This window comes from Gallus gallus, chromosome 7 (assembly GCF_016699485.2).
Source record: "Gallus gallus isolate bGalGal1 chromosome 7, bGalGal1.mat.broiler.GRCg7b, whole genome shotgun sequence".
Classification (NCBI taxonomy): Eukaryota; Metazoa; Chordata; class Aves; order Galliformes; family Phasianidae; genus Gallus; species Gallus gallus.
The window spans coordinates 16,391,174-16,418,100 of record NC_052538.1 but is presented as its reverse complement, the minus strand read 5'-3'; the positions used below and the strand labels follow the sequence as shown (position 1 = coordinate 16,418,100).

The window sequence follows — 26,927 nt, the reverse complement described above, 5'->3', positions numbered from 1 at the left end:
GGAAAGAGCCTTCTCCAGGGTGGCAGCAAGCCCAGCATCCGGCCCTTCCCTTCTTCCCACAGCTCTCTCACGCCTCTCCAGGTGGGCCTGCTAAATGCCAGAGATGGCTCATGCAGCTGGGATGCTGGGCAGAGATGCTCCAGCTGAGCTGGGTTAGCACCCTGCTTGCAGACTCATCACCTGTGAGACTAGCCTTGATGGTGGCCTTAAGGTGAGCACTTATCAGCCTGTAGAGGAAAATGGCTTCTTATCTTTAAGCATTTTCATAAATCACTTTCTTTCTAGCAAGACAAAAACAAAGAGTTTAAATATCCCTGTCAAGTACTAGGAACTGACACAGCACATGCAAAGCGATGGAATCCGTGATGTGTGAGGGAAAGGAAGCATGGCTGGTAACAAAGGGGAAGACAAATGTGCCCACGATCATGTAACACCACACGACTGTGTTGTAATGTGCAGCACACATTTACTCCTGCAATCCTTCCTATATAGAGCATGCAGAGGAAGTTTCACATGGACGGCCATTCAATCAACAGGCAAGTCATGCACAGAAAGGAGAAGAAAAGGAGGAAAATGCATTATACATACTTGCGGACTCTATAAACTTTGGGTAGGCATCATACGTGATGAGTGGAATTGGCAAATCCCTGAAGTACAGTTTAAGTGCACCAGTGATAATATTGATATCTTCATACATATTCACAGAAATATCAGCCTTCTCCCCATCTGCGTGGAGAAGGCAAAGGCATTAAACCTTGGAAATATAAACAGCTGTAAAACAGCATTCAAGAGGAAAACAGTATCTTGCTTAAGTAAACGTTATTAAACTGGACAAAACTACAGCATTTGGATTTATAAGCAAAGCCTTGTGTTACTGGGCTGTAACGTTCATTTCACAGTCAAGACTTTTACATAGAAACTCATCGTTTCTTCACTTAAAATGATAAAAAAATGCCTCTTGGAGCACTATGCTATAGAAACGTGTGGAAGCTGAGTTATTTCTGTACACACTGCACTGCCAAACAACACGTTTGTCAGCACTGCATGAGAAAGTAGGGAAAGTCTGAGGGAAAAAAAAAAAAAGGCAAATGAAGCCATCTTTATCCACAGTCTCCCTGTTTCATAAGAAAAACATGTGTTCACCATTTAGCTACAGCACACTACCTACTCCTGACCGCAGCGGACATAGATCCAAAACTTGGCTTCTGCAGCACATCCCCACCCTGCTAAGGCTGCAGAGGAGGCAGATGCTGTGTGAATAGGTCCAGCTCTCCACTGAAGCAAGAGGGAGAGTTTACCGAATGGATTTTGGCCTTGCTTTCTACTGGGATAGAGGGACTGCAGCTGGAAATTGTCCTACTGCCTTTTGTCAGAGAGAAGAATTTGTTCACATTGACTTCCTTTAGAGTGTAATAATTCCAACTTTGTTTGCGTGATTGCATTTATCTTATTATTTTGGAGCTTTCATCCAGAAAGATGCATTTAAATTGCACAGCCCTCTTAAGGAACTTCATCACGTGCCTTGTCCTTCCCCCAACCCTGCTGAGCACAGCTTTACTTGCAAACCAGGGCACTAGTTTAGAAAGCGTTATTGTTTCTTGTATAGGTGGTCACTGAAGCACAGATACTGATGGAAGGAGGAGAGCAGATTCAGTAATAAAGACTGAAGAGAATCTGATATGCATTTCTGACGGAGCAGACCGCCCCCCCCCCGCCTTTCTGCCTGCACAGCCCCCCACTCCCTCTGACTGCTGGCACAGCAGAGCATGAGGCAGGAGAGGGCTGCACAGAAAGGCTGTGTCTATTTAATATGGCAGCACAAGGGAAGAACATACCTCTGTCAAATGCCATTTTGACATCTTCAATAAGATCACTAAATCCTGAAACTCTGTACAGTCCTTCGGAATTAAGACCTGCAGGGAACATTCCAACAAGATTAAAATCAGTATTAATTTTACAGTTTCCTTCCACCCGGTCCTTTCTTTGCCAGGTTCTTCATTTAAGACAAGAAAAGCAGACCAGTTAACGGCCTGATCAGGCTTTTCTTTCAGAAAGAAATCTTAGCCTGCCCTTCTAACCCTGACCCTTGCATTAGCTGCTTCCTTATATCAGTACTAAATTATGTTTATGCAAATGGTTTCAGAGCTGAAGAAACATATTAAGCCAATTACAGCAGATTTAAAAATAACTGACATTAGCATATGAGATGTTCTGTCATCATTTAAGAGTGAAAATAAATATTCTAATTCTACAAAAGGATATCTGTGGACTATGGGAACTAGCAAGAGGAAACACATCCTCGCTCACTGGCTTTGATTCTGGCACATTCACTTGATTTGTTAATTAAAATATTACAGGAAAGACTGGTGCCAATATGTAACAATCAAGTAGTAATTGTCCATTAAGCAGGTTCTAGCAAAATCTATAAAATTACAGATGCGTGTGAACCATGAAATAATACCAAGTATAACATTAACAGTGTAGGGTAAGTGGCGGTCATAAAACGTCTTGTGCAAACCTGTTCTGAGCAATCATACGCTCAGCAGAAACCCAGATGACCCAGATCAATCTAAACGGATTATCAGTACAGCAACGAGAGCCCATTAACTACGCCTTACCTCGGGATTCAATCTCCCTAATGCACATGTCTACCACCATGGGTCTTTTTGTGAAGTGAGCTTTGACTAGTGTGGTAAGGTCACAGCTGTACACTTTTTTGACGTGCTTCAGGTCTGGCTTGCAGTCATTTGGGACCATCTTGGAACACTGCTTGTGCACATTTAAACCACAATCTGAGGGCAAAATCAAAGGACAGTTAGGATGGTGTTTGGTGAAGATGGATCCTGAGGTCAGGGCTGCCGAGCACACGAGGATCCTGACCTGATCCTGCAGCTGCAACTTATGCAGAGCCACAGGCTGGGTGTGCAGCCGTGCTGGCAGTCACCAAAACAGTTCAATTCACTTTAAAAGTGACGTTGGGAGGATATTCCATTTACTTACTCATTCATTGGTTCATTCATTCCTTTATTTATATTTTTAAGCATAAACAAACTGCTCCACAGCAAAAGGAAGATGAGACTTAGCCTAAGTGAAGCTCGGTTGAAGTCAGATTATGGAAAAACGTTTGTTCTGTTCAAAACCACACAGAACATACTAACCAGCGTTTGGGAAAGGAAACCACAATCCTACAGGAAACCAACACTGATTATATAGCACAGCCCCTTTTCAGCTAAGCACAGGCTGCTACACCTCTGCCAGCAGCGGTGCCCAGCCAGCAGCCAGTGCCCTGAGCTCACTGCAAGTTCTCCAGTTCTGCAATGGAGACTTGCAGGCATTTGGGAGGGAGAAGCAGCCAGCAAGAAGTGTGGCACGATGCAGTCAGGGCCACATGCAAGCTGCAGCCCGCATTCAGTGACCCCCAGCCCTGCCCACATCTCCGTGTGGCTCTGCTGCCAGGCCCAGCTCCACAGCTTCCACTGTGCTTCCACAGCAGTGTAATGAAGGGATGTGGACACCTGAAGCATCACCAGCTTTCTACAGAGACTCCTCTTGGATTCTGCCAGCAGTTTATTCACATTAATGCAAAGAACCTCGGAGCACATCGGCCAGTGGGGTGTGGGTGGCTCTGCCGGGGCTTTAAATACCACCAATGCTCCATTTCAACGGAGCTCTGACAAATCAGGTCCCTCAAGGCTATAAATAGGGAGCCTGAAGTCTTCGGAAATGTGTGACCCGAATCCTGCAGCGTAATCCTCAGTGCTTCAGCAATAAAATGGAAAGGGGATGTTCTGGCTTTCTCTGGCATAGACATTCGTTGGCTGTTTGTGGGAATGCAGAGAAGTACCTCACCTTTTGGAGCAGGTTAGATTCCTAAGGCTGCCACAAGGAGCACCTGCTCCACCAGGGTGAAAAGGTTGCAATATTAAAATATTTATCACAAATGCTATCAGTGTCTGTCAAAACTGCTGTCTACAAGACTGGAATGGTTCCGTCTCACTCATGAGGACTCACCAGTCATTTCCTGAGTGCAAATTAGCCACTTCACATAAGCAGCAATACAGCTTAGAGTTCTGTTTCTGGGAATCCAAGGCTAATTAAGACAAAAATACATAAAAATAGAAAAACACGCTTCCAAGCATCTTATACTTGACTTAAAGCAATTATCACATTCACTGAGCTCATCCTAATTATATTTACATACAAGAAAGTTTTATTTCATTAAAATATCTAATTTACAGAGATGTTTCCTACGTGAAAACCTCGCTTCTGAAAATAATTGCATTATTGCTAATCCCACAGACTCAAATAGGCTTTGGGTCTGACCTCATTAATGCCAGAATTACAACAGAAGAAGTCAACTTTCCTTCTCTGCCTTTTGTTCTTCCTTTACACTTGATTGGATTTTATGTAGTGACCCACTGCTTAAGGGCTAACAAACACTCTTGAGAAACATTTAAACCTAGAAATACTTCAGTTACTGAATGCTTACAAAGCACACGAGCACTGCTTTCAATAACATTGTTGGGCTGTGCAGCATCTTTGTAACAGTCAAGGCTCTTTAGCTCTTATGTGGATATAGGAGATTTGATCACTTCAGCAACTTGACAGCAGCATCTACTTGTAAGAGACTTCAATGTATATTTGCAACAGAAACATGCTACTTGTTGCAGCAGATGAGCTTAAACTCCCTGATGCTGTGGTTTCTATCAGGTGGATCCCTCTCCTGAGCTAACAGCCATGTCTCAGTTGCTGGTCTGACCAAGCTGACAGCCGGAGTCACGCACGGCTGAAGGACGACCGTCTGTCTGTCTCGCTAACTCAGACAAGGTAGAAAGCACACAGCCAGAAGGTCAACCCTCCGCTCCACAGAGCTGCGTGCCACGTGCCAACCTTCTGCTCTAACGGAATCCAGCTTACTTGTTGGTACTAAAAGATAGCAGTTACACTGCAAATTGCGTATTATTAAGTACATCTGCCCTCTGCTCTCACTGCAGATGCTTCATCAAGGCTTTGAAACCCGTTATTTGAGGATCAGCTAGAAAGAAACAGGAAAGCCTAGACCTGATTCTCTCTGTGTGCTTCTGCACGGTGTAACCTCAGGTGTGCCTGCCTTGCCTGCACGTATCTGCATCATTTGGCTGGGTTTGTTGAGTAAGACCAAGATTCTATTGATTTCACTCTTAAGGTCTACTTACTTCTACTTATATCAAAATAATTCCAGAGTAGCTAAGTTGGCATTAGCATCTTTACTCCTGATCTACTGCAACGTAACAAAGAACCTTATCTGTTTCTTACTAAGTTCATCAGTGCCTACCCACTGACCAGCAGCATGAAGTGGAGAGGAGGGAAAGAAAAACCCCCATAAGCATAATATCTGCCAATAAATCCTATAATAACACACGGCAGATTTAAAATATGCACTCATGACCCCTGGCAGGCCGACAGGGAAACTTCTGCTGACTTCAGTTAATCAGAATTCCACCTTTACAGAGATCATTTCTCCCAACCCAAGCCATAAGTCATGCGCGCCATTCCTTTTTATACTGCTAGCAAACTGTGGCCACCTTTCAAATATACAGAATGTGACCCAAAAAAATGCTGTCATAAATTCAAGAGCACATAGGAAGTATGGAAACTTAGGGGGAAAAAAAAGAGTCAGCTTTAGAAGTCAGTGATAAGCTACCCTGACTTTAATAGCATATCGATCTAGGAGCTCAGGTGGGCTGTGACATTGCTTCTGTGAGAGCTATTAAATCTAAAACCAGCCTGACTATACTTTCCCATGATGCCCAGAAAAAGGTTTTGTAATGTTTAAGAAACAGCTTATACTGATGTTAGTCCGCTGGGCTGAAAGGACATACAAGGTGTTCCTATTAATGCATGAGCACAACCAAAAGATATACGTACTGTAATACTGCCCCATGAGCACACATCACGCATATTTGCAGAGACTAAAATATACCGAGCTGTCACTTTTTGTTATAGGGCTGATTTGATTTTAGTCAGTTTTAGATTTCCTTTGGTTTGATATACTGGGCAAGGTGGCTGCTGATCATGCTCCTCTGGAATTATACCATATGCTACATACATCATTCTAATTAGATTTTTGAATTGTCCCAGAGAAAAATTCGTGCATTTGGTCACTCTGACAAGCAGCTTTACGAGTCCAAAGGTAGACGTATCTTACCTGCAAAAAGCCTGCAAGACTCACTAGAGATGGGCGGTAAGGGTGGGAGCAGTGGCACAGCACGATGCCTTGTGCAGAACCACTCACTGCAGTACCCGATGGCCGTGCCACCGGCTGCAGGAAGCTACCTGAGTGCAGGTGATGGGTTCTACTCACACACAAATCATTGGTGTCGTTACTCTTGCAAGGGTGAAAAGGCTGGAAAGGAATTTGCTCTCATCAATCAGTCATGAGCTAGTAGCTTTCCTTTAATAATTTAGTGCTCTTTTCTGGAGTAAGGAAAGCAATGTTTTCTATTCCCTCAGACCCAGTGTGTGTGAACAAGCACGTAAGAGCCTCAGAGGCACTACGAGCTGCACTTTGTGCTTCCAAGCACAGGACACATGGCACAGGGCTGTGCAGTGAGGGTCTGCCCTCTGCGGCAGGGCTGTCTCAACCAGCAGACAACCTGCCTGCTGTGCTGCCCTGCCTCACACGCGCCATTTGACAACCTGCAACACCCATCTGGGGACAGCCGTTGTCCCACCAGAGTCCAAAGCAGTGTCACCAGAAAACTGCTTTCAGACATACATGTCGGATCCCTGAAACCTGCTAGCAGTCCTATCACTATATGGTGCACAATAGGGTACATTATTCTTTAGGAAGCAAGTTCTAGAGGGCAACTGGTTACTTGGCAACACATTTTCCTAATACTACAGAAAAATCTGGGCTTATGAAATAGAATAAGAAAAAAAGCCTCTCGAACTAAGCCCATCTCCCCTCACCCCAATCAAAAGAACACGCGTGCCTGTGCTGCAAAAACTGATCGCAAAACAGAGGTGAGATGTTCTTTCTAGAGAATACATTCGGTGGAGGAGGTTGGATTTTTATGGAAGTTTTGAAAGATCACAGGCAATTTGGTCAGAAACTTCCCTGGCTGCGGGCCACGACACCTGCCTACCTCCTCGACAGCTCCCCTGCTGGGCCGCTGGCTTGCTCGAGGCTCCAGGGTCTGTGTGGGCTTGGAGATAAAGCCGTTTTTAGGACTTACGGTTTCAGCTTCCCCATGGGAACAGCTTCCCCATGGGAACGGCTGCGAGGCTAGGCTCCGCTGCCTGATTAGCATTTCAAAATGTTACAGCTCATTCCTCCAAGGAATGCCACCAGATCCTGTGCATCTCCTCCCACAGCATCACCACCTGCACTTAGGTGGGCAGAGGCTGCGCTCCAAAGAGCCCCCTACCCACAGCCCCTGGCCCTGAACTCTGCCTCTTGCAGCTCCACTTTGCTCTTGTTCTGGTTTTGGCCTCTGCACAGTCAAGGAACCCAGCAGAACCTAGATGCACATCTCAACTCTGGATGTGCTTTTAAGGAACAAGTGTGGGCAGAGTGGGAGTTCATCATGCCCAAGGCATGCCAGCTACCCTGAGGGTGGGCAATATGATGGGTATAACAGGGCAGCTTCCCTGCCTTTTCCTTCACTGAGTTACATCACAAACGCATCAACTGTTTATCTAGCCACAAAAAGCATGAGCACTGTGCCTGCACAACTGCTGCCTGAGGATGGGAACCCTCTTTTGGGCTCGCCTTCATCCCCATGCACCACTGGGGAAAAGGAGGGTTGTCCACTAAGTGGGATTTAGTAACAAGGCAAAACAATTGCTCAGCCAGCATCAGCTGCTTGTCCCTGCAGTGATGGTCCAGTTGAGAGTTTACTTCAATCAGCTCTTCGGAAGGAGGTCACCTACACCAAGGAAAGCAGAAGACAGGTAGCTGCTCCATGGGCGGCAGGCTAAGACAGCCCAGAGAAAGCCTAGCTAATTAATGATCTTACACCAGCCTGTTTAAAAAAAAAATGCTGATTAAATCACTTATTAAGAACAATAAGCAAATGGGTACGGAGGAAGAAACTGATCACACAGTGCCTTGAACACTTCTGATGGGACAGGACACATGCAGCCCTTGACAAGTCTGCTGGTCCCCAAGCCTGCTTGGAATTACACCAACACAGCAGAAATGCCTTTCTCTAGCTGTAATAACACACCAGTCTCCATCAATGTTTCTGGGTCTTACACCTTGATACCATTCACAAAATAAACTTCCTAGTGCTTATCTGGAAATTTTGTTTGGATATTGTTTCAGGTTCTCTTTCAAACACATTCCAGGCAATGGGATGAGCACAGTAAGAACAAGGAGACTTACATAGGAGAAATGTAATAAAGAACACATTTTTGAAGTTTTTGTATTGGATTTGAAGCTGAAGATACTCTTAAGTCTTCATTAGCTTCTGCTGAGCTTCGATGTTTACACAAGCTGCTGGCATTATAATTTCAAACACTTCTTCAGTTATTTCTACTTACGGCAAAAGCCCAAAGGAAAGCATGCTGGAGATGGAGCGCGTCATCAGAAAACACAGACTCCTTGCATACAGATGAGCTTTCAGCTCAATAGAATTTTAACAGCCTGTGGCTAGGATGCAAAAATTGGAATCATGACCCTCTGAGACAGTAGGGTAGATGCCTGTGGTAAGGATTAACTCCAAACAAGCAAACCTTTCTTTCAAGAAGCTGAGGAAATAAAGACAACATTTCAGAGAATGAAGCTTAAGGAAAAAGAAATTATTCCTCTTGTGCTCAGGGTATGTTTGCAGCAGAAGTCAAACTAAGTCCACCAACTCATTTTCTACAGGATCCAAAACCTGGACATGACCCTGACTCTTAATTTTGGAACATAAAATCTTGCTGTGTTTTGTTACATGCATTAATCCCATAACCTTCATAGTTGCGATAGGATCCAGCACCTTACTTCAGCTGGTAACCGCAGCTCAGGTGGCAGGGATGGCGGCTACAGTTACCTCTGGTCTTTCTGGAAGGGAAAAGACATACTCCTCCATCTGCAATAAAGCGTGACCTTGGATGAGCCATGGAGAGCCACCTTGCAGAGGCTTAGTACACCAAGCAGTGCCTGAGAAGGCACAGAATGCGCTCAGGGTTGTATTTTGGCTGAGGAGGACACATTCAGTCAGCTGGCCTGAAACAAAGCCTGAGCCAGGGCAGTCCAGGTTGCTAAGGCATCCTCGCTGGTTGCTATGGCACATGTACAGTTGCGAGTATTTGGTTCTGGTTTATTATTTTTTCAAAGGCTTGGCTTGTTTGCCTAACAAAAGCTAATCCATCAGCCATTACAAATATGCTCCACTTCTTCCTCCGGCTCCTCCTCCTCTGTCCTCAAATGGATGACATTTATCTCTGTTGTCAGCTCTTGGACCGTCCCACATGCCTACTGCAGCATGTTTTTGTGCAGGAAAGGTTGAGTGTAGCCCATGCAGTAATCCCTTTATATTTGTTAAACTTATCACTTCTGTACAGCCAACAGATTCCTCCTGAGATGTGCAACCGTCCGCTATAAAAAGCAAATGCTTTAAAAATATAAAATTACATATGATCAGTGCAGTTTTGCTCATAGGTATTTTCAATAAAATGAGTACATGCACCACAAAACAGATTTTGTGGATTTCCCTGGAGTGGCATCGAAACCCATCTGAATGCAAGAGGGCTGCCTCCTGCTATAAGCTGTAATTTTTCCTTGAAGCATGAACCTACTCTGGAAAGCAATGGCCTTGTGTAGCTCCCTATGTATGTGCCTCAATGTTTCCACATTAAAACAGCTCAGCTCGGAAGCAAAATGATTACTTTGTTGTTATTTTTTTTTTTAACTGATACTCAATGCACACTCTGCCAAAGCGGTGGCACTCTGGCCTGGGCTATGCTGGCAGTGGTGGCTCTCCAGGCCCTTTGAATGGGAATTCAAAGTCATCTCCACACAGGAGATTCAACCTCTGCTCAAAGGGTGTTTGCCAGTCAGTGGCTGTAGGGCTGGCTGAGCAGCACCTGGACCACCCATCAGTCAGCAACAGTGGTTGTACAAAGTGAGATTTTAAACTATGGAAAAGGTCATCGAAGGTGCTGGAAGCTACCGACACCAACATGAAATCTTACACGAGACAGAAAGCCCTAATTACAGTTTCTGAAACTATGAAGTCGTCTAATACATACATGTTCCTCTAGACTGTCAAGGAGGAAAAAAGAAGGCAGGCAGTACTCCTTACCATCCCCATAAGGAGGAAAGAAAACCGTTCCTCAGAAGTTTTTAGAGAAATCTGTGTAAAACCAGAGGATCTGCTCCATCGTGCTTAGATATACACAAGCATCACAAACACTTCAGATTTAATGATAACAACCTTATTGTTCATTTCACACTGCTATGGAGCACTGTGAGCCTTCAGCTCAAAACGCCCAGTGTGTTGCTCCTACAAACCCAAACTCTGCACTCTACCTTGGTGTGAAAGGAAGATGGCACACTGACAGGCCCATGTGAGGGCAAAAAATAAATGCCTTATTCAGAAAGTGACTCAAGAACAAAATCACGTTTCCTCTTTCTCTTCTAGCACCACACATACATCCTGTGCAACATTAAGAGCAGTGAGAAGTAGTAGACTCTTGTCTTAACGCAGCAGTGTAGGATGTGGCTGCAATACATACTGAGCAGAGGGGAATATCAAGAAAGGAAAAACAGATTTGCCCAACCATTTCTTAAATCAGCACTGCTTTCTGGACAGTGCGGATCTGCTGATAATGACAGAATATTGTGTTTATACTAATTCTGGGGGAAAGAGTTTAAAAGATGCCAATCCCATTTGTCCATTGATTAATTTTTATTTTATTTGGGAGCTCTGTGATGAAGAGCTCCATCACTTGCTTGAGACAAGATTTCACAAAGCTTTAGAAAAGCAGATTTCTTAAATTAGCTTGAAAATTCAGTTTCCAGGGCAACATATGCAGGTCTTTATACATCAACATTTCTTTGCACCACTTACATAAATGTGGCTGCTAGAATGTCACAAGATACTTTTAAATTCAGTAAACTATTCTGATCACTTTGATCCTTTTTTGCCTTTGAAAAAAGCTGACTGTCCTTTCTTTTCAGAAGATTCACATCCATAAAATTGCTAAAGTGTTTTACTTTGGAGAGGCTTAGCCCCAGAAATGCCTGCAGTGACAGCCACGTGTGTAACACATTTATATCAGCACCTGCACTCTTATGCAACGTTTCTGTTCGCATCCCTTATTCATCATCCTCTTTCTTACTATTGTATTCAGTTTGCAGGCCCGGGACATGACTTAGGGCACTCTGTGAGTCCACTGCACTAGACAGAAAATGAACCCAAGTGTCCATTTCATAACTGCAATGTGAAATTTGCCGCTTGCCCACCCTGCATATGAAGATTCTCGGTGAGTCTCTGACATCTATCAGTAAATGTAACGCATTATAAAGGAGATAAGGTAAAGAACACGTCTACCAATTTTCTCCCCCATTCTGAAATGAAAACTAAAAAACAAAACCAATAACTGCTGCCGTTTCCCCACAGGAACACAAGAGGTGCTCTGCTGTTACCGACACGGAGACCTGAAACCCTCAGCAGCACAGGGAGCGTGTCTCCTCGTATCTCAGCAGGGTTCAGATCACACCCTTGCCACATGGGTGTATGGTGAAACAGGCTGCAAATAGAACAGTGACCGCAATCAGGGTGACTCAGGTAAGGGAGAGGGAATGAGCGTTACCTGCACACTTGACTCCCTGAGCAATGAGGCCCCACATAAAGTTGGCGCAGTACTCACACCAGTGCGGGCCCCTGAACGTGTGCACCTGGAAGACAGCAGCAGAAAGGAAAATTACAGAGAATAACTCAACTGTTTCACAGACATCAAAACCAATGCGTCTCAACGAGCCAGAAGTCCTCTTCTTAGAAGGCACTGCACCCATTCACTAGAAGTTTCTCTTTACCATTGCAGGAGAGGAAGAAAGAAACATCCGAATGACTGAACAGCCAAGGGGCCTGCAGTGCTGTGGGAAGGTGCTGCCCATCCTGCACCACCTGGAGCAGCACAGCTGGGGTTGGGGTCTGCTCTCACTCTGTGGTGCTGTGGGATGAGCAATGATGGTGCTCCTACCCCGTCTGCTGGCACCCCTCGGTCCGTGATGACCTCCATGAGGGACACACAGGGTGATGAGTGCTGGAGCAGTCCTGGGTGGAAGCGTCCTGCCTGGCAAAGCACCAGCGCTGCACAGACATCCCAGGAACGGCCCGAGGGCTTTCCAATTCAAAACAGCTCTGAAAGGAAATTAATTCTCTCCAGACTAATGCCACATATTGGAAACCTAAATGAGTCTACTAAGTGAAAACAAGAACCCACTGACCCAGGAAGAAACACAAAGCTAGGGAAGAAAAAGCCAATGCTGCTTTCAGTCCTGGCTCACACGTGAGCTGCAAATCCTGCAGACACCACGAACTACTTTGGGTTTTATTCTGATAAAGCACCTGCTGTGGTAGACCATGGGACGCTTTGCAGAGATAACCATGGCTTCCTTAGCCAGTGTGCTAGAGTTTGCATTCTTGCAAGAAACTGGTAATCATACAGTAATGAAATTTGCAGTGAAATACAATAAACATTCTCAAGGCTTAACTCAGTCAATTCTCCAGAGCCACTTGGCAGAGAGCACCCCCTGCACCAGGTGCACCCAGCAGCGGGACCCCAGGTAACACTCACGTCCAACAGGCGCCCAGCGGTCCAGGCGAGGTCCTGCTTTGGCTGCAGACCTCCCTGCAGTTGCTGCCTGCCAAGCAGTGGCAGCGGGCAGGTTGGTGCACTGCTCTGCTCTCCAATTCCCCAAGGCACACGGTGGCTCCCAGCCCTGCTCACCCTGAGCACCTCTGGAAGCAGTGCAGGGCGCGGGGTGCTGGGTGCCCCCAGCCCAGCAGGGCAGTGCCACCCCCAACTCTGGAGGTGCAACTGTTCCCTTCTCACAGCTCCAGCTGACTCCCGTGAAGCAGATGATGACAAGACTGTCAGCAGCTGCAATCTCTATTTTCTTATTCCCTCTCAACACAAAGAGATTTTTCACACCTTCTTCTCCGTGAGACACCTGCGCTACCCACATCCTCTTGGCTTTCTTCCTCAGCCCCCTGCCTTTTTTGCAGGTCTTTGGCAGCCCTCCCTTCTCAGAATAAGCACATTATAATCTCCTCAAGCAAAACGCTGTGCTTTAATGCCTGTGGGACTAACACAGCTTCTGCAGGAAACAAAATCTGCCTTGCAGTCACCAGCAAGGCTGGGCTCAGGCTGCCTGTCCCTGTGACGGTGGCTGCCGTGACCCAGAAGCAACTCAAAACAACAGGGACGAGGCAGGCTGCCCTCTGCTCCCCTCTTTCCTACTAGCACAGTGTACCATCATTCCCTTCACGAGTTTGGATGGAGACCGGCCTTTGCCCTTCAGGATCACTGTCTCGGGATCACTGTTCTCGTCCCACGCAGCCAGGCTCCATGCAAACACTGCAGTGCCTTGCGGTAACATTTCCTTAGCAAATTACCCTCTCAGGTGAACATTTGTCCCAAGCCTGCTTAGCTTTACCCCGTCCCATTCAAATTACTTCCTTATTCATTACTCAGAATGCAAAATTAAAACAATTAAAAGCTACAGGTGGGTTTTTCTATTTTCTGTAATGCTTTCTCTTGCCTTGACCTTCCTCTGACATGTCAGGGGAGGTTCCCAGGCAACATTAACTAGGGTCCCTCTGGCCTATGGTGCCCTTCCACCCGTGGTGTATGCGACCCTGCAGGACCAACTCTGACGCCTCTTTTGGTGTCTGGAAGCACTACTGCCTTTGCACAGAGCCCAGCGGTGCCAGAATGTTCACCTCCCACTGCCACGGAGAGGAACTGGAGGTCCGGCCCTGCACAGGCTGAACGCACAGACCGCTGGAAATGAAATCAGAGGCAGTAAACCATGCCAGAAAACAGCATAAAGTGGTCTTCTGAGGCCAGAACGGCCCTCGGACTGCTTCACACCGCAGAGCAGGGCCAGGCAGCACGCTAGAAGGGAATGTTAGCATCCCGTTGCTAGCAAGAGGGCCAGCACCTGCAAACAATATTGAGTCTATTGCATGACCCTTTAATATAGCATTCTGATTTTCACATTCAATTCCCCTTTCTAAAAACCTGCCAAGTGACTTGCTTATTTCAAAACTAAAACATGCCTTTCCAGAAAGTTTTCTGACAACACACCCAGCAGAATTCCAGAGATCCTGACTTAAATTATAAGGTGTGTCTTTCCCCTTGTAAAAAGAGCATGTGCCACGTGCAGATGTCTTATAAAATGTGGGAGTACAAAACTGTCAGCTTGGGCTTTGCATCTCCCAGATCTTTCATTCTCATTCCCGTCCCAAAAATCCTCTTCTCTCCCTCCTTCCACAAGACTTCAAGCGTGAGTTTAAAAGAAAAATCTAATTCTAGATCATTTTAAAGGAAAATACCCACTTCTAAACGGAGATAAAATCCAATTATTAGGCTGCCCTGCAAGTCTAAGGATAATAAGGGAACCTCACATTGGCGTTTCTGTTTTGAACTCTCCCACAGCGACAGCAAGGTATAATAAAAAGGACTGGGATCTCATGTAGGAGGAGAGTGCTTTTTTGGGTTTGAAAGACATTTTCTCACACGCTGGGAAAAATATCTTACCTCTGGTGATTAGTGACCGTGTATGTTACAGAATATCATTTGGGGTTTTTCTGGTGTTTAATTAAAATACTGCTTATAAAAAGAGGCAAACTTAAGCAAATAATAATAAAAAAAAATGATCTGATGACTGACAACAGCCTATACCACAAGCTGGGAGCTCCTCAAGCACATCTCCGATAATTCTCAGGCTCTACAGAAGTCACTGCTGAAGTTACCTACATACCACATAAACCCACTTACTTCTTATGCTTTCTGCTTTTACTGGGCAGTTCTTTGGCTGTTATCTGAAAGCCAGGAATGAGCCAGCAGATAATTAGCATTCAAAACTGGGCAACTTGCATTATATAACTTGTCAAGACAGCGAGAGAATATCAGCAAAGTGCTGTGGAAATGTGACGTGCAAGAACAGGACGGATCTGCACAGCTTTAGCAGGGCAGAAAGCAAGGCTGGATCTGACAAATTACGTATACATAAAATAAACACTGAACTCAGAAAACAGTCTCACTGACAGCACACAACAAAGCCGTCCCTGTTACAGTCTGCCATGGTCTCCCTGGACAGCAGCTCCATCAGCACCCATGCTCCAAACAGAGTAGCGTAGCCTCTTCCATAGCCCTCCACACTGAGCTGCTGGCAAGAAGAATGAGATTTGGAAAATCCAGGCAACATCATCTATGTTGGAATGAAAGATATTGACTAGAGAAAAGATGGAAAAAGTATTGCAGCTTTACCTTCTTCCAGAGCCCTCTGCTTTGAACGGCCCTCTTGGTTCTTGGAGGAGACCGAGCTGGCTGGGGGCTGAGAAGTGGCGCACACTAGGAACCTGTGCTGCATGGTGCTCCCAAGGTGCAGTTCTGTTGGCTACAGCAGTGTCTTTCAGACAAACACCTAAGGATCATGGGGCGCTGCTGATGAAGCCTGTCAGCTCAGTGGTCCTCGCTGATTTGCAATTCCATCAACTGAATTCTGCCTGTTGGGACTCTACCAAGCTTTTAATTGGATACAATAGACATTGTAAGTCTCAATTAAAACGATAACTCAGCCTGTATTATTAACGTCTGTCTCCTCAGTCACAGCAGATTCCATCAGGCACTGGGCGTACCCACGCTGGCACCCAGTAGGCATGCCCTCTGTATGCACCCCAGGTACAGACAGAGGATGCCTGGATGTGAAGGGCATAGAAGAGAGATCAGTGAGAAAACAAACTGCCTCAACTATTGATTTGGCCAAGGTGTCAACTCAGTGTCTGCATATATTAACAACAGACAGGCCCTCTAAAACAAGGGTCTCGAGCATTCCAAATATTACAGAAGACCACTTTCCTACTGCGAGGCAAACGCTGCTGCTGCTGAGTAATCTCAGAAACAAGAAGACTGCCATGACAACACGCACGGCAGAGCACAGCTGTAAGATAATTCACCATCACGTGAAGGTACAGCAGGAATGAGCGTAATGAGAATACTGCAATGAACCAGCGAAAGCCGAGCTGACTGCCTAACCCAGCTGTGGTGCTACACATGTGGAGCCAGCCTGGGATTGGGCCAATGACTTCATCCAGCAGCTCTAGAGAAGGAGGCTGCGGTTCAGAGCATCAAGTATAAATAGCATGGCTATGGGCAGTGGGCATAGACATGAGTGCTGAGCAGGCAGCCCTTCCTCCCAGCCCTCACTCACCCGGAGCCCAAAGCGCTGTCATGTCACGTTGACTTCCTGGTTTGTGCAGATCATGTCAGCAGAAATGAGAACAACTGGAAAATGGGGTCGGGTTCTGCTCTAAGAGAGACAAGGCAAGAAATGGCAGAGAGAGTAGCGGGTTGTGTGCTTTTTGCCTTGTAAATGCAACGAAACTGATCGCCTTCCCTCTGAATGGAAGAGCAGATTGGTTTTTTTAAAATTGATATCTAGAGCCTAGAACACTATTTCATTCTAGGCCTAGGTTACTTAACACCTGTGTCTATATACAAGATTCAGAAACTATAGGTGAAAATTGAATACAATCTTTATACTTGAAATAGTATGTATATATACATGTCATATACGCTCCACGTAATGACATAAATGTAATACAAAACCTCAACAGATCCCTAAAGAAGTGATTTTGCATGGATGCTACATTTAATTTAGAGGCAAAAGCACTGACGAGAGCAGAAGCAGTGCTCCCTGCCCCTGGAGGCACTGCCCAGTCCCTTCAGTGTTTCTGAGCCTTGCCACTCGTGGGCTGCTTTGCTCCTGTGGCCGTGTGTATGGGAGACCCACAAGAGCTACAGCTAATGACTGAGAAAGCTACCAGTAAGGTGGGATGGAATTACAGCCGAGATACGGATTCAGAAAAAGAAAAAATACAACAAAACCCCAAACAGAGGCAGATCTTGAATTCACGGCTTAGCATTCAGAAAGCAGAGAGGGTTAAATAATAATGCACTATTGGGAATCTGCTTTAGAAAAGCCAAGGCTTTAAAAAAGAAAAAAAAAGCTAAAAAGAAACATTAAATAAATACCATAAGAGGAAAAAACGAAATCCATCCATGCCTAAAAGCTTTTCTGGCTTGAACTGCCGTATAACGCACCCTGAGCTTCAGAAGCAGCTACACAGAGCTGACAAGATCTTCTCAGAAGTTTCGTGGAGGATTTTCTCCAGTTCTGCTCTGCAGATATTGCCACTGCCTTTGAACATGTTTTCCCCGAGTACCAGGAGCCCAAAAGAAACCCCCCATTTCCCGAGGCTCTCTTATCTCTGAGTACGTGCAGAGGCTCTCTCCGGGGACTGTGCTAGCGGCGCCCAGCTCTCCTTCTGAATATTCATTCGAGCACAGTGACTCATTTAAAGATGTTTTGAAAAATCTTCTCATTGCCAGGGCTGGGCTGCATCAAAAGCAGCACTCTCTCTTTGGTGGAGACCGACCAACGCATCCCAAATTGGCATCTGCCCCACTTTTTGGAAGATCAGGAATAGAAATGAGTTCATGTCAGAAGTCACACAAAAATGGCTCTCTGCTCAATGCAGTGAAGGTTTGTTACGGTTTCAGGTCTCCTTGCGGCATTTCTTCTGCACTTTCCACCTGCTGGCTCCCAGTGTTTAGGCACGGCTCTCAGGAGCAGCTCATTAGAACAATGTGATTTGGCATGGAAGCAATTTGTTATGGCTTTTTGCACCAGCAAACACCTAGCACAGATGCAATTACATGGGTAAATTCTGGGCCAGGTTGGCGTATTTGTTTCAAACAAATGACTCTTGTTAGTAGCAGCAGTCTGTCTATTAAAGCGATGTTTGAGTCCCTCCATATTGGCAAGGTCCCTCCAGCAGACACTGGTCCTCACCGAGCCCATTTCTCACATGTGCAGGGGCTGCTCTGCCACCCTGCCAAAGGGGTCACCTCAGGAGGCTGCTTCAGCACGGAGAGATGAACCGTAACAAGCAAGACTATCCTAATGGTGTGGCTTAAGCAACAGTGGAAAAACACCTCTATTCTCTGGAAGAAGCGTTGGTTTGAAAGGGAGTTGTGTTCTGAATGTTCACTGATCTACCAGGCAGCCTTACAAGTGTTATTTACTGTAATTAATTTGACTGTGCTGCCTTGGGCATTAGTGAGATAGTGATGAAGGAACAGTGTGGCAGTATCAATACTGCACAGAAAGATAGTGAAAAGCAGTCTTCTGGAGACATACGTATTCTAATGAAGAGCAAAAAAGAACTAAGACAACATGCTAGGGAACGTGATGCACGGAGACGCGGTGCTCAGCCCAGCTCTGATGGGCACAGATGCCTTCTGGCTTCTGCAGAGCATGAGGCATCTGAGCTTGGGGCTGTCAGTAGCTACAAAACTCCTGCAAATGCCATCACAGCCTGAGGTGACTGATGGAATACGCACAGGTGGCCAAGGGAGCACAACGTCCTAAGCCCAGACCTGCTCCTGGGTGCCTGCTGCCATCTCCTCTACTCTATGAAACCAGTACTGGCTGCTGTGCATTAACCGTTCTCCATTCCTCCTCCCTCCACTGAGATGCCATAATACCTCCAGTGTAAGAGCATCTCTAAGAGTTGGTCATTTCTTTGACTGATCAACATGACTGGTCCAGGCAGCAGCTGGGCAAAGGGTCAGGTCTCATACTGCCTCATGCCTGCACTGCCAAGAGAACGTGGGCTGCAGGGGTGCAGAGCAGTGTCTTCCTTGCTGCAGGGCCCTGGGGACAGCAGTTGCTTCTGGTCAGCCGAGCCCTCCCTACGCCTTCACTTTGATTCCTGTTTCAAATGTCTACCACCAAAGAGAGGCCCAGAAAGGATTTTGGGGCTGCCATTTCCTTCCTTCCTACACGGGTCGCACATTTTCTGCTTGACAGGCAACCTAGGGCACCCACTGAGGCATTGCAAAGGGTGACATCTTTACATGCAGGAAGAAAATTTGGACAGATGTGAAGAACAATAAAGCAAAGAAGCACACAAGTCATTCATTTGAAGTCCATCATGCAATCATCCTGAAGGGCTTGCAGTTATTCCTCACAGAAAGAAGAGGAGCCACACTTAGCAGCACGCCCTCAGCACATTGCTGCACACCCCTCCAGGTGAGGGAACTACAGCATGACTATTACCAAGAAAGCAAGCTGCATGGGAAGCCTGTGCTGTACGTATGTCCTTGGATCAGACATGCAGCCTGTTTCACAACAAGAGCTGGAAAATTCACAGCTACACAACCATTCAGAAACAGCTTCAGGGTAAAAACAAACAAACACACGCACAACAACTAAACCCAAATGAATGAAAATCAAAATTATCAGGTTATTTTCAAAACAGCCGTGTTTCAGTCTGTTAAAGGAAAGCAGCTAAGGAACAGAGATGTTTGCAAAACTAAATACTTATTACCCTACACAGGCTGTGGTACATGGGAAACCACTGCCTGCTGGCATCTGCAGGAACCATCTTCAGACTCTAAGGAACAAATGAAAGTTGCAAGATGCCTCAGATCTGTAGGACAACTCAGGGTCTTGATGAAAAAATAAAAGGCTGTGCATTTAACTGACAGGCAGCAGGGTTAGTCCATGCCAAGAGCTCGTATGAAATGCTGTTTTCATATAGCATCTTGTTTTGAAATCTGTGCTTCAGTGAAGAAGTCCAACAAAACACCCCGATCGTCCACAGCTTCCAATTTTTGTCATCATCTGAACTGAAAAGCCAGAAGGAAGAAGATAAAACCCAGCAGCCTGGAGTAAGTATGCATACATGCACATATGTGCGCATTCACACATGCACACGTGTGTGATGGGAATGAAAATTGAGAATCTGAGCTAATTAAAAGATTCATAATTAATTCAGTCATCAGACACCTACGTGACATTAATGGTTTCCTCTTCTCCTAAAGTCGGTAAAAGCAAAAGCTATATAGGGTAAAAACTCATCAAAATGACAATATGGGCTTCGTGTCCTGTCTGTAAGTTCATACTGACTGCTGCAGGAATTTGGGATGACACCAATTCACTCAGCCTTACAAACCAGGACTGCACATTATCTGACTGCCAAAGCTTGAGGTACTGAATCTTCACCAGACACTTACTACAGGCAGACACAAAACATGCATGTGCTGCATTAACATGACTTAATAAAGCGCAAAAGGCATTTGTTGTTTGCTTTTTCCATCAGCACAACAGTGAGAAGCGACATAGAAGGCCGGACAGATGTGGTTACACCACAAGGTAGTTGCCCATGTCAGCAGCTCCAGCAGCCCCATGTCAGCCACGCTCCTCTCGTCACGCTCAGTTCATTAACACGAAGGGAAACACAGACCATCTGCTCGGTCCAGATGCAGCAGAACATACTTCTTACCTCCAAAGCCATTTACCAGCGACAAACTGAGATCTGTTTAATCCTCTAATCAGATCTAAACGACTTTTCAGCATCACATCATCATAAGTAACACTGAACTACAGCGACTAGAATGGAAAGAAAAGTTGGCAGGTTTCATCACTGCTGGCATCTCCTGGTACTGAACAAGCGTAAATGGAACGGATAACCTGGATGTGACACACGGCATCTCACACACACACACAACGAGCAATGGAACCCTCATTCCACCACTGCAGTGCTCTGAAGATGCCCCTCTGCTGTGACGGGCAGTGAGATGTAATGGGAGCAGGTAAGTTTCCAGAGTCACAGCCTGCAGATGTACGACTGCGCTGCAACACCGCAGCAACCCAACGTGAAACGCAACCCCCAACGGTACCTTTAAGAGGAATAAGCAGTGGAATTTCTTACCTTGAAGTTATGAATCTTCTCGTATTTGGGAACATGCTCGTTTTCTTTCAGCGTCGCTCTTCTGACAAGCGATGTCAGCTGCGAATAAGCAAAGAGTTTCAGAGGTTGCCAGATCGTCACCGAGGACTTCTGCGCGCCCAGCTTCATCCCCAGGGCTGCTATCAGCAGATCGGGCTGGCGGCCCTCTCGCTTGGAGTTGCGCACCGCCGATCTATTAGCTCTGTGCCCCGGCCACGACTCTTTGGACGGCATTTTGGAACTGACGGGAGGAGAGCCGGCCGCGCCGCCGCCTGTCAGGCTCGCTCTGACGGCGCCGGGAGGGGCATGGCAGCGGCGGCCCGCTGTGGGCACGGCTAGCTCGGCGGGACGCGGCGCTGCGGGGGGCTCCCCGCCGGCATGGCGGCACCGGCCCGCAGCTCTCCGTCCGCCGGCGGCCGCGGCTGCGGAGCGCTCCCGCCGCCCCGCGTAGGGCAGAGCCGTGCGGCCGGCACCGCCCCGCGCCCCCGCCCCGCAGCCAATGGGGCCCGGCGGGGCGCGGCTGTACAGGCGGGAGCCGGGCGGCGGGACGGGGCTGAGTCGGCACCGGTGTGCGGGCGCTGAGGGCACGGGAGCTGCAGACCCGGTCGGCGGTGCTCGGCCCCGTTCTCCTAAAGTAACTTTTGCCAATGATCTTGACGTAAAAGGGTGCTCGTCACACTCACGTCAGGTAACGACCTCCGCTTCCAGCGGGCTGTGAGCAAAGCTGTCACCTGAAGCTCAGCCCGTGCCCCCTCCCACTACAGGCCTAGGACCTCTGCCGCCCTCCTGTAGGGCTCACAAAACACCAACGGACTCCCACCACACCGGCACCCACAGAGGGACCTGCTGCGCATTCCTGAACAGCTCTCATCCGGGCAGCAGAACCACACTGCTGGTCTTATGGCAGCGACCCACGCACGGGGTGACCGCCGCGTCCCCTGCGCATGTTGGCACCACAAGGACCTCTCCCCGTGACAACCCGCCTGGGGAAGGAAGGCAGCCCTCACTGCTCGGCGCAGGCTGCAGCACTGCAGCCGCTCTCCCTCCTGCAGCAGAGGTATTTTTATCTCTCATGACTCAGTAACAACCAAAGACAAGCGCAGTTTGTCGCAGGCTTCTGGATGGAAACGGTGCGTTGCAGCTGGATCGCGGTGTCACTGTACAGCACGGGTCTGGAGGGCCGTCAGCCCTCGGCATTCCCCTGCACAGCCACCACTACCCTGCCCCTGGGCTTTAGTTACCTGCAGAGGGGCAAGCTGCAGAGACTGAAGTTCAACATACCATGGAATAGCTTGACCTTTAAGGATCCCTTCCGACTCATCTAGTCCAATTCCCCTGCAGTGAACAGGGACATCTGCAGCTCGATCAGGTTGCTCAGAGCCCGGTCCTTATCTGCTTCACCAACCGCTAATCTGTATTGCAAGTAAACTGCTAATAATCCAGACCCTGGCCAAACATAGAACAAAACTGCTCATACACGGGCCTTAGGAGTGCCTCGACACACGCAGGAGGCTGCCCGATCTCCCTACCAAGAGACAATCTTCCAGTGGCTACCTCAGCCTGCATGGCTTGCTTTTAACCACTCGTGTCCGCTGCAGGTGGATAGATGTGCTTCTCTCACATTCTTCTGCACACCCTTCTGATGTGTGTCACATAGCAGTAGGAGATGAAGAAAAATGAAGAGAGCGCTCAGGGATGCCAAAAACCGACCACCTCGTCTTCACACAAGTGTGAGGACAGCAGGGCCACAGGAGGAGGAAGGGGGCCTCCGAGCTCCTTCAGTGCCTTCTCCCAGCTCAAGGCACTCCAAGGTTTCATTCCCAAAGACCACACTGGGTGAAAGTCCACATGGAACAGGGTGAGTCCAGAGGAGCCACCTGCTCCAAACCCCAAATTCCTCTCCTTTTATTTTGGAAAGGGAAAGAAACACTTCATACTAGGAAATAAACCCCTTGATGATTGAATTTGTTGGAATAACCCAGCTGATTTGTTCCAGAGCACATTTACTATCAGAACCGACCTGTACTAATACCTGCATCATTTCACTCCAGAAGCAAGATAAAGCATTCTGAATTTTCCTTTCAGTCATTGCTAGAGGGCATATTTGTGGAGTTGGTTTGTTTGTTTGACATACTTATTCCTTAATTATCAGCTTTCTTCCTTCTAAAGCTGAAGAACTGATTTATTTTCAATTGCACTTCAGAGTCACGTTAGTAGAAACCGATCTCTGGATCCTGGAAAATTAAATCTTAAGATTGCCAATAAAAGGGTAAGCACAACTACCCAACAGGGAAAGGTCGTATCTCACGGCTCTAATTATGAAAACACATTATAATCTGAAAAGTAGTTATAAGATTATGAATTTTAATTCTAACATTGCTTTGTGTTACAGTAATCTAACTAAGACCACTGATTGGTTTTACATAAATCTGTTTCCTACTGTTCAGTGCAAAGCATTTTCTGCTGTTTACAGATATAGGAATGCTGCACACACACACAGCAAACAGCCCCTTGCATGCACTGCTTGCACTGTATCTGTGCATACCAAAAACCTAGATTGAAATAAAGAGAAAACCATAAAGTTAGCCACTAAAAAATAATAATAAAAAATACAAAAAACATTATCAATTTCTTACCTATATTTCCCTAACGGAAACCAGTGTTGCAGTCACAGACGACTGCTTTCAGATGACATCATCATCATACAACATCATTCTTCTGCCATTCCCTAACTTTGGAGGTTTGCCATTGCAAGACAGCACTCTTTGCACAGCCCTTTTCCTTTGCTTCAAAAACTGAACTGGAATACAAAATTGCTGATGTACACACCTAACCGTTCGCCCTGGGGGTCCCTGGGCAGATCCAGATCCGTGGCTTACCTGCACGTGAGCTAATACAGTGTAGGGAGCAGCTCCTGCACTCCTGGTGCCCCAGCCCCTACAGGTGAGCCACCACCACTGAGAGCACAGGCACGGCTCAGCTCAAGTCATGCAGGATGCAGTTTCTCTCCTGACACTCTCCTGCTCTGGTCAGCCCGTGCTGCTCCACCTACACTCTTGGCCGGTTCTTGATTCAAGACCTGCTCCACTGTGGCTCCTGCATGCCCACCTACAGGCCTCCCACAACGCTTCCGTTGTCCAGAGGTAAAAATGTGAGGAGCTAAGTCTTCCCCATTCAACTTCTCAAAGTCAAGTCCCAATGCTATGTTATTTGTTATTAGTTTATGGCAGTGCAGTTGTTGTGTGCTTAGGGAGCAACACTCTGGGTACACTGCAAGAGGAGGGAGACTGGAGGACTTTATAAGTGAAGGACGTGACTTCACAAGGTTGAGATGAACTGAAAACAGAATGACTGGAAATAACAGGCAGGCCAATCTCAGCAGAGCAGCCTCTCAGCCCTCATCATTTTAGCAACTGAAACAAGCAGTAAAAAAAAAAAATTAAAAAATCAAGCCCAGAAACACAACAACCGTTAAACAAGACATCTGTTCAGAGGTTGCACATTGTACACATGGAGCAAAGGGAAAAAAAAGAAAAGAAAACCAAAGACCATAACCTGCTATTTCAAGCACTCCCATTTGTCCTAAAACCTCAGCCATAACAGGGCTTCAGTCTGGGGGTCCTACTGAGACGCCGCATTCCTTACTTCTCCCTGAAGCATTCCTTCACAGTGTGGTGGAAGCAGCTATTTTCTTGAGCGGTATTTGTTCTCCGTGTTATTTGGATAATGTATGCATATTTTCTGGTGCTAATCTCACAATTAGTAAGCCTTATTATGAAGACTCTACAGAATTGATTTTAAAGTCATCCATGGCTTGCAGTAAATTCCAATTAGTCACTCTCTGAAAGTCACATTATGCAAGTTTAATCCAGTCATACAATTCAGTCAACATCAGACAAATTATCTTTCTAGAAAGGCAAATCAATGCCTTTCCCATTTGTTGAGGAATAAACTGAAATCTCTCCAGGGAAAAAACAAAAAAAACAAACACAAACAGAAGAGGGAAGCATCAGGTTGATCTCACAAGCCCTAAAAAAGGCTGGGCTTACTCAGACATCCTGAGCCCCGCACGCATTTCCAGCACAGAAGTGTTTCTTTCCATGACCACCTGGCTCCTCTCTCAAGCACAGTATCACGTTTTCTTCAGTCTTGGAAATGTGTGTGCAGCACACAGCAGGTTTTTCATTCTCATATGGTATTTTCATGTTGCAATGACTAAAAATGCCTTTATTGTTTCAGACTTTATATGTAATACAATCTCTTCCCTCTAAGGAATGCAATTTAATAATAACATTGACCAGCAGTTACACTGCACGCATGTTTTGAGAATCGCAGCCTATTGTACACATCTCAAGGAACAACATATTTGAAAATCAAACCTTCAATCAAACTTGTGGACAAGTAATGCCAGGCAGAGCCTCCATCCCCAGGTAAACTGTGTGAGCAGAGAGTAGGAATGCTATTGAAGAGTTCAGCCCAGTGCTGATATTTCAGAAAGGTGATAGGAAGGCCCAGCAGGCCCCTTGGCCACCAGCCACACACACAAGGCCTGTAGACAGAACTAGGCTCACACAACAACCAAAGCAACAGAGATCCCTGTGCAGCAAGCAACCCCTGTGCCAGGCAGCAGTACCCACTACTGAGTTTGGGCTGAAGATGCAGGGGAATGATGAAATGCTATCGCTAAGAAAAATTCTGGTTTTCCTAACAAAATCCTCCAAGTGGACTGGTTCCTAATTCAACCTGATCCTTTCCCCCAGTACACTCTTTCTGAAGCTAAAGAAATGGCAATTTTTGAAATTTTTATGGCTTTACAAAATTATTTGTGATGACAACACCTTACACTGTTCCCACAGCAGGTTAACGTAAAGCATTTTTATATCTAGAAATGAAAACAAGTTTAAAATAAAACTGAGATGTTTTAACTGATGTTAAATCTGTTTTTATAAAAAAAATGAAATGTTTTGTAGTTAAAACCTTAACAAGGTTTAGTCTGCGTGAATCTCTGGCTTGCTTTAAAGTATGATAGCTTAAAAAACAAAATTTGATTCTCTGGATAGTGATACGGAAGCAAGGCACTTTTCAGTGGCAAGCAATTTCTCTTCCAGTGGACGAGGATATTTTGGTACATGACCATGGCTCCAGCAATGGTATAAATAAAAATAAAACACACAAAGTTCCTCCAGACACAAGTTCAGGATTTTTTTTTGTGTGTGTGTGTGGTTCTGGTGGACGTTGTAAACAGCAAAACATGGCAAGGCGATGAGGACGACTACTCACAGGGTTTCAGCCCACCATTACACCCACAGGCACTGCCAGATCAGGGCTGCAAAGTGACGCATATCACTGCTGGGACTGCAGGATGAGCAGCTGGTGGAGCAAGGAGGCTGCCTGTAGGCCCTGCTGGTCCTGAGGGAGCTGTGCATTCCTGACCGAGGCATGACTGGGGCTTGCTGCAATGAGGCACTGCTCCAGCAAAAATCCCTGGACTTGTGACACTTCAAGGCAAATCTTACTCCAAAAATAAATTCCAAGTAATTTAAAAACGCCCCAAGACAGTGTGCTGTACAGGAGCAATAATAGTAAAAATGTAAAGCAAAACAGCAGTTGCGTGAGGATTATTCTAGTGGCAAATGCTTTTTGTATTGCTATACGTAAGTATCACAAGGCAAAAGAGACCATCAGGCTAATATTTTGAAACTACAGGTAACTGATGATAATTTATTTCTTATCTGATCCACACTGCTAGGTTTTCCTAAGAGAGAGAAGGCACATAAGAACCTTAATCATGCCCACTGATATGGGATCTGGCCTGTCTCCTAGCAAGGGAATGTTGACCGTGGCTAAAAACCTCTTTCTCACACCCGTTTAAGAATCATATTGTTAAAAGCAGGATTTATTATAAACTCCTGCAACTTCATG

At 46.3% G+C, this 26,927-nt stretch overlaps 1 protein-coding gene and 1 non-coding gene across 6 annotated transcripts in view; both read right to left on the bottom strand.

Annotated features, from left to right (window-relative positions):
* CHN1 (chimerin 1) overlaps nt 1–26,927 on the bottom strand; it is an 80,505-nt gene that overhangs the window by 2,619 nt on the left and 50,959 nt on the right. For 2 of the 5 annotated variants that reach the window (XM_046943703.1, NM_001012952.2), the window contains exons 7-11: nt 20,988–21,065; nt 11,788–11,872; nt 2,619–2,792; nt 1,836–1,913; nt 589–726 (exon numbers count right to left, since the gene is read on the bottom strand). In XM_046943703.1, coding sequence (XP_046799659.1) covers nt 589–726; nt 1,836–1,913; nt 2,619–2,792; nt 11,788–11,872; nt 20,988–21,065 — 553 coding nt within the window. Of the gene's footprint in view, nt 1–588; nt 727–1,835; nt 1,914–2,618; nt 2,793–11,787; nt 11,873–20,558; nt 21,417–26,927 lie in introns of those variants that run through there. The other 3 variants (XM_046943705.1, XM_040703538.2, XM_046943704.1) reach the window with 3 other exon arrangements.
* On the bottom strand, nt 22,606–22,705 carry MIR1570 (microRNA 1570). The gene has a single exon (NR_035055.3). It is a non-coding gene; the product is annotated as a microRNA 1570 (primary transcript).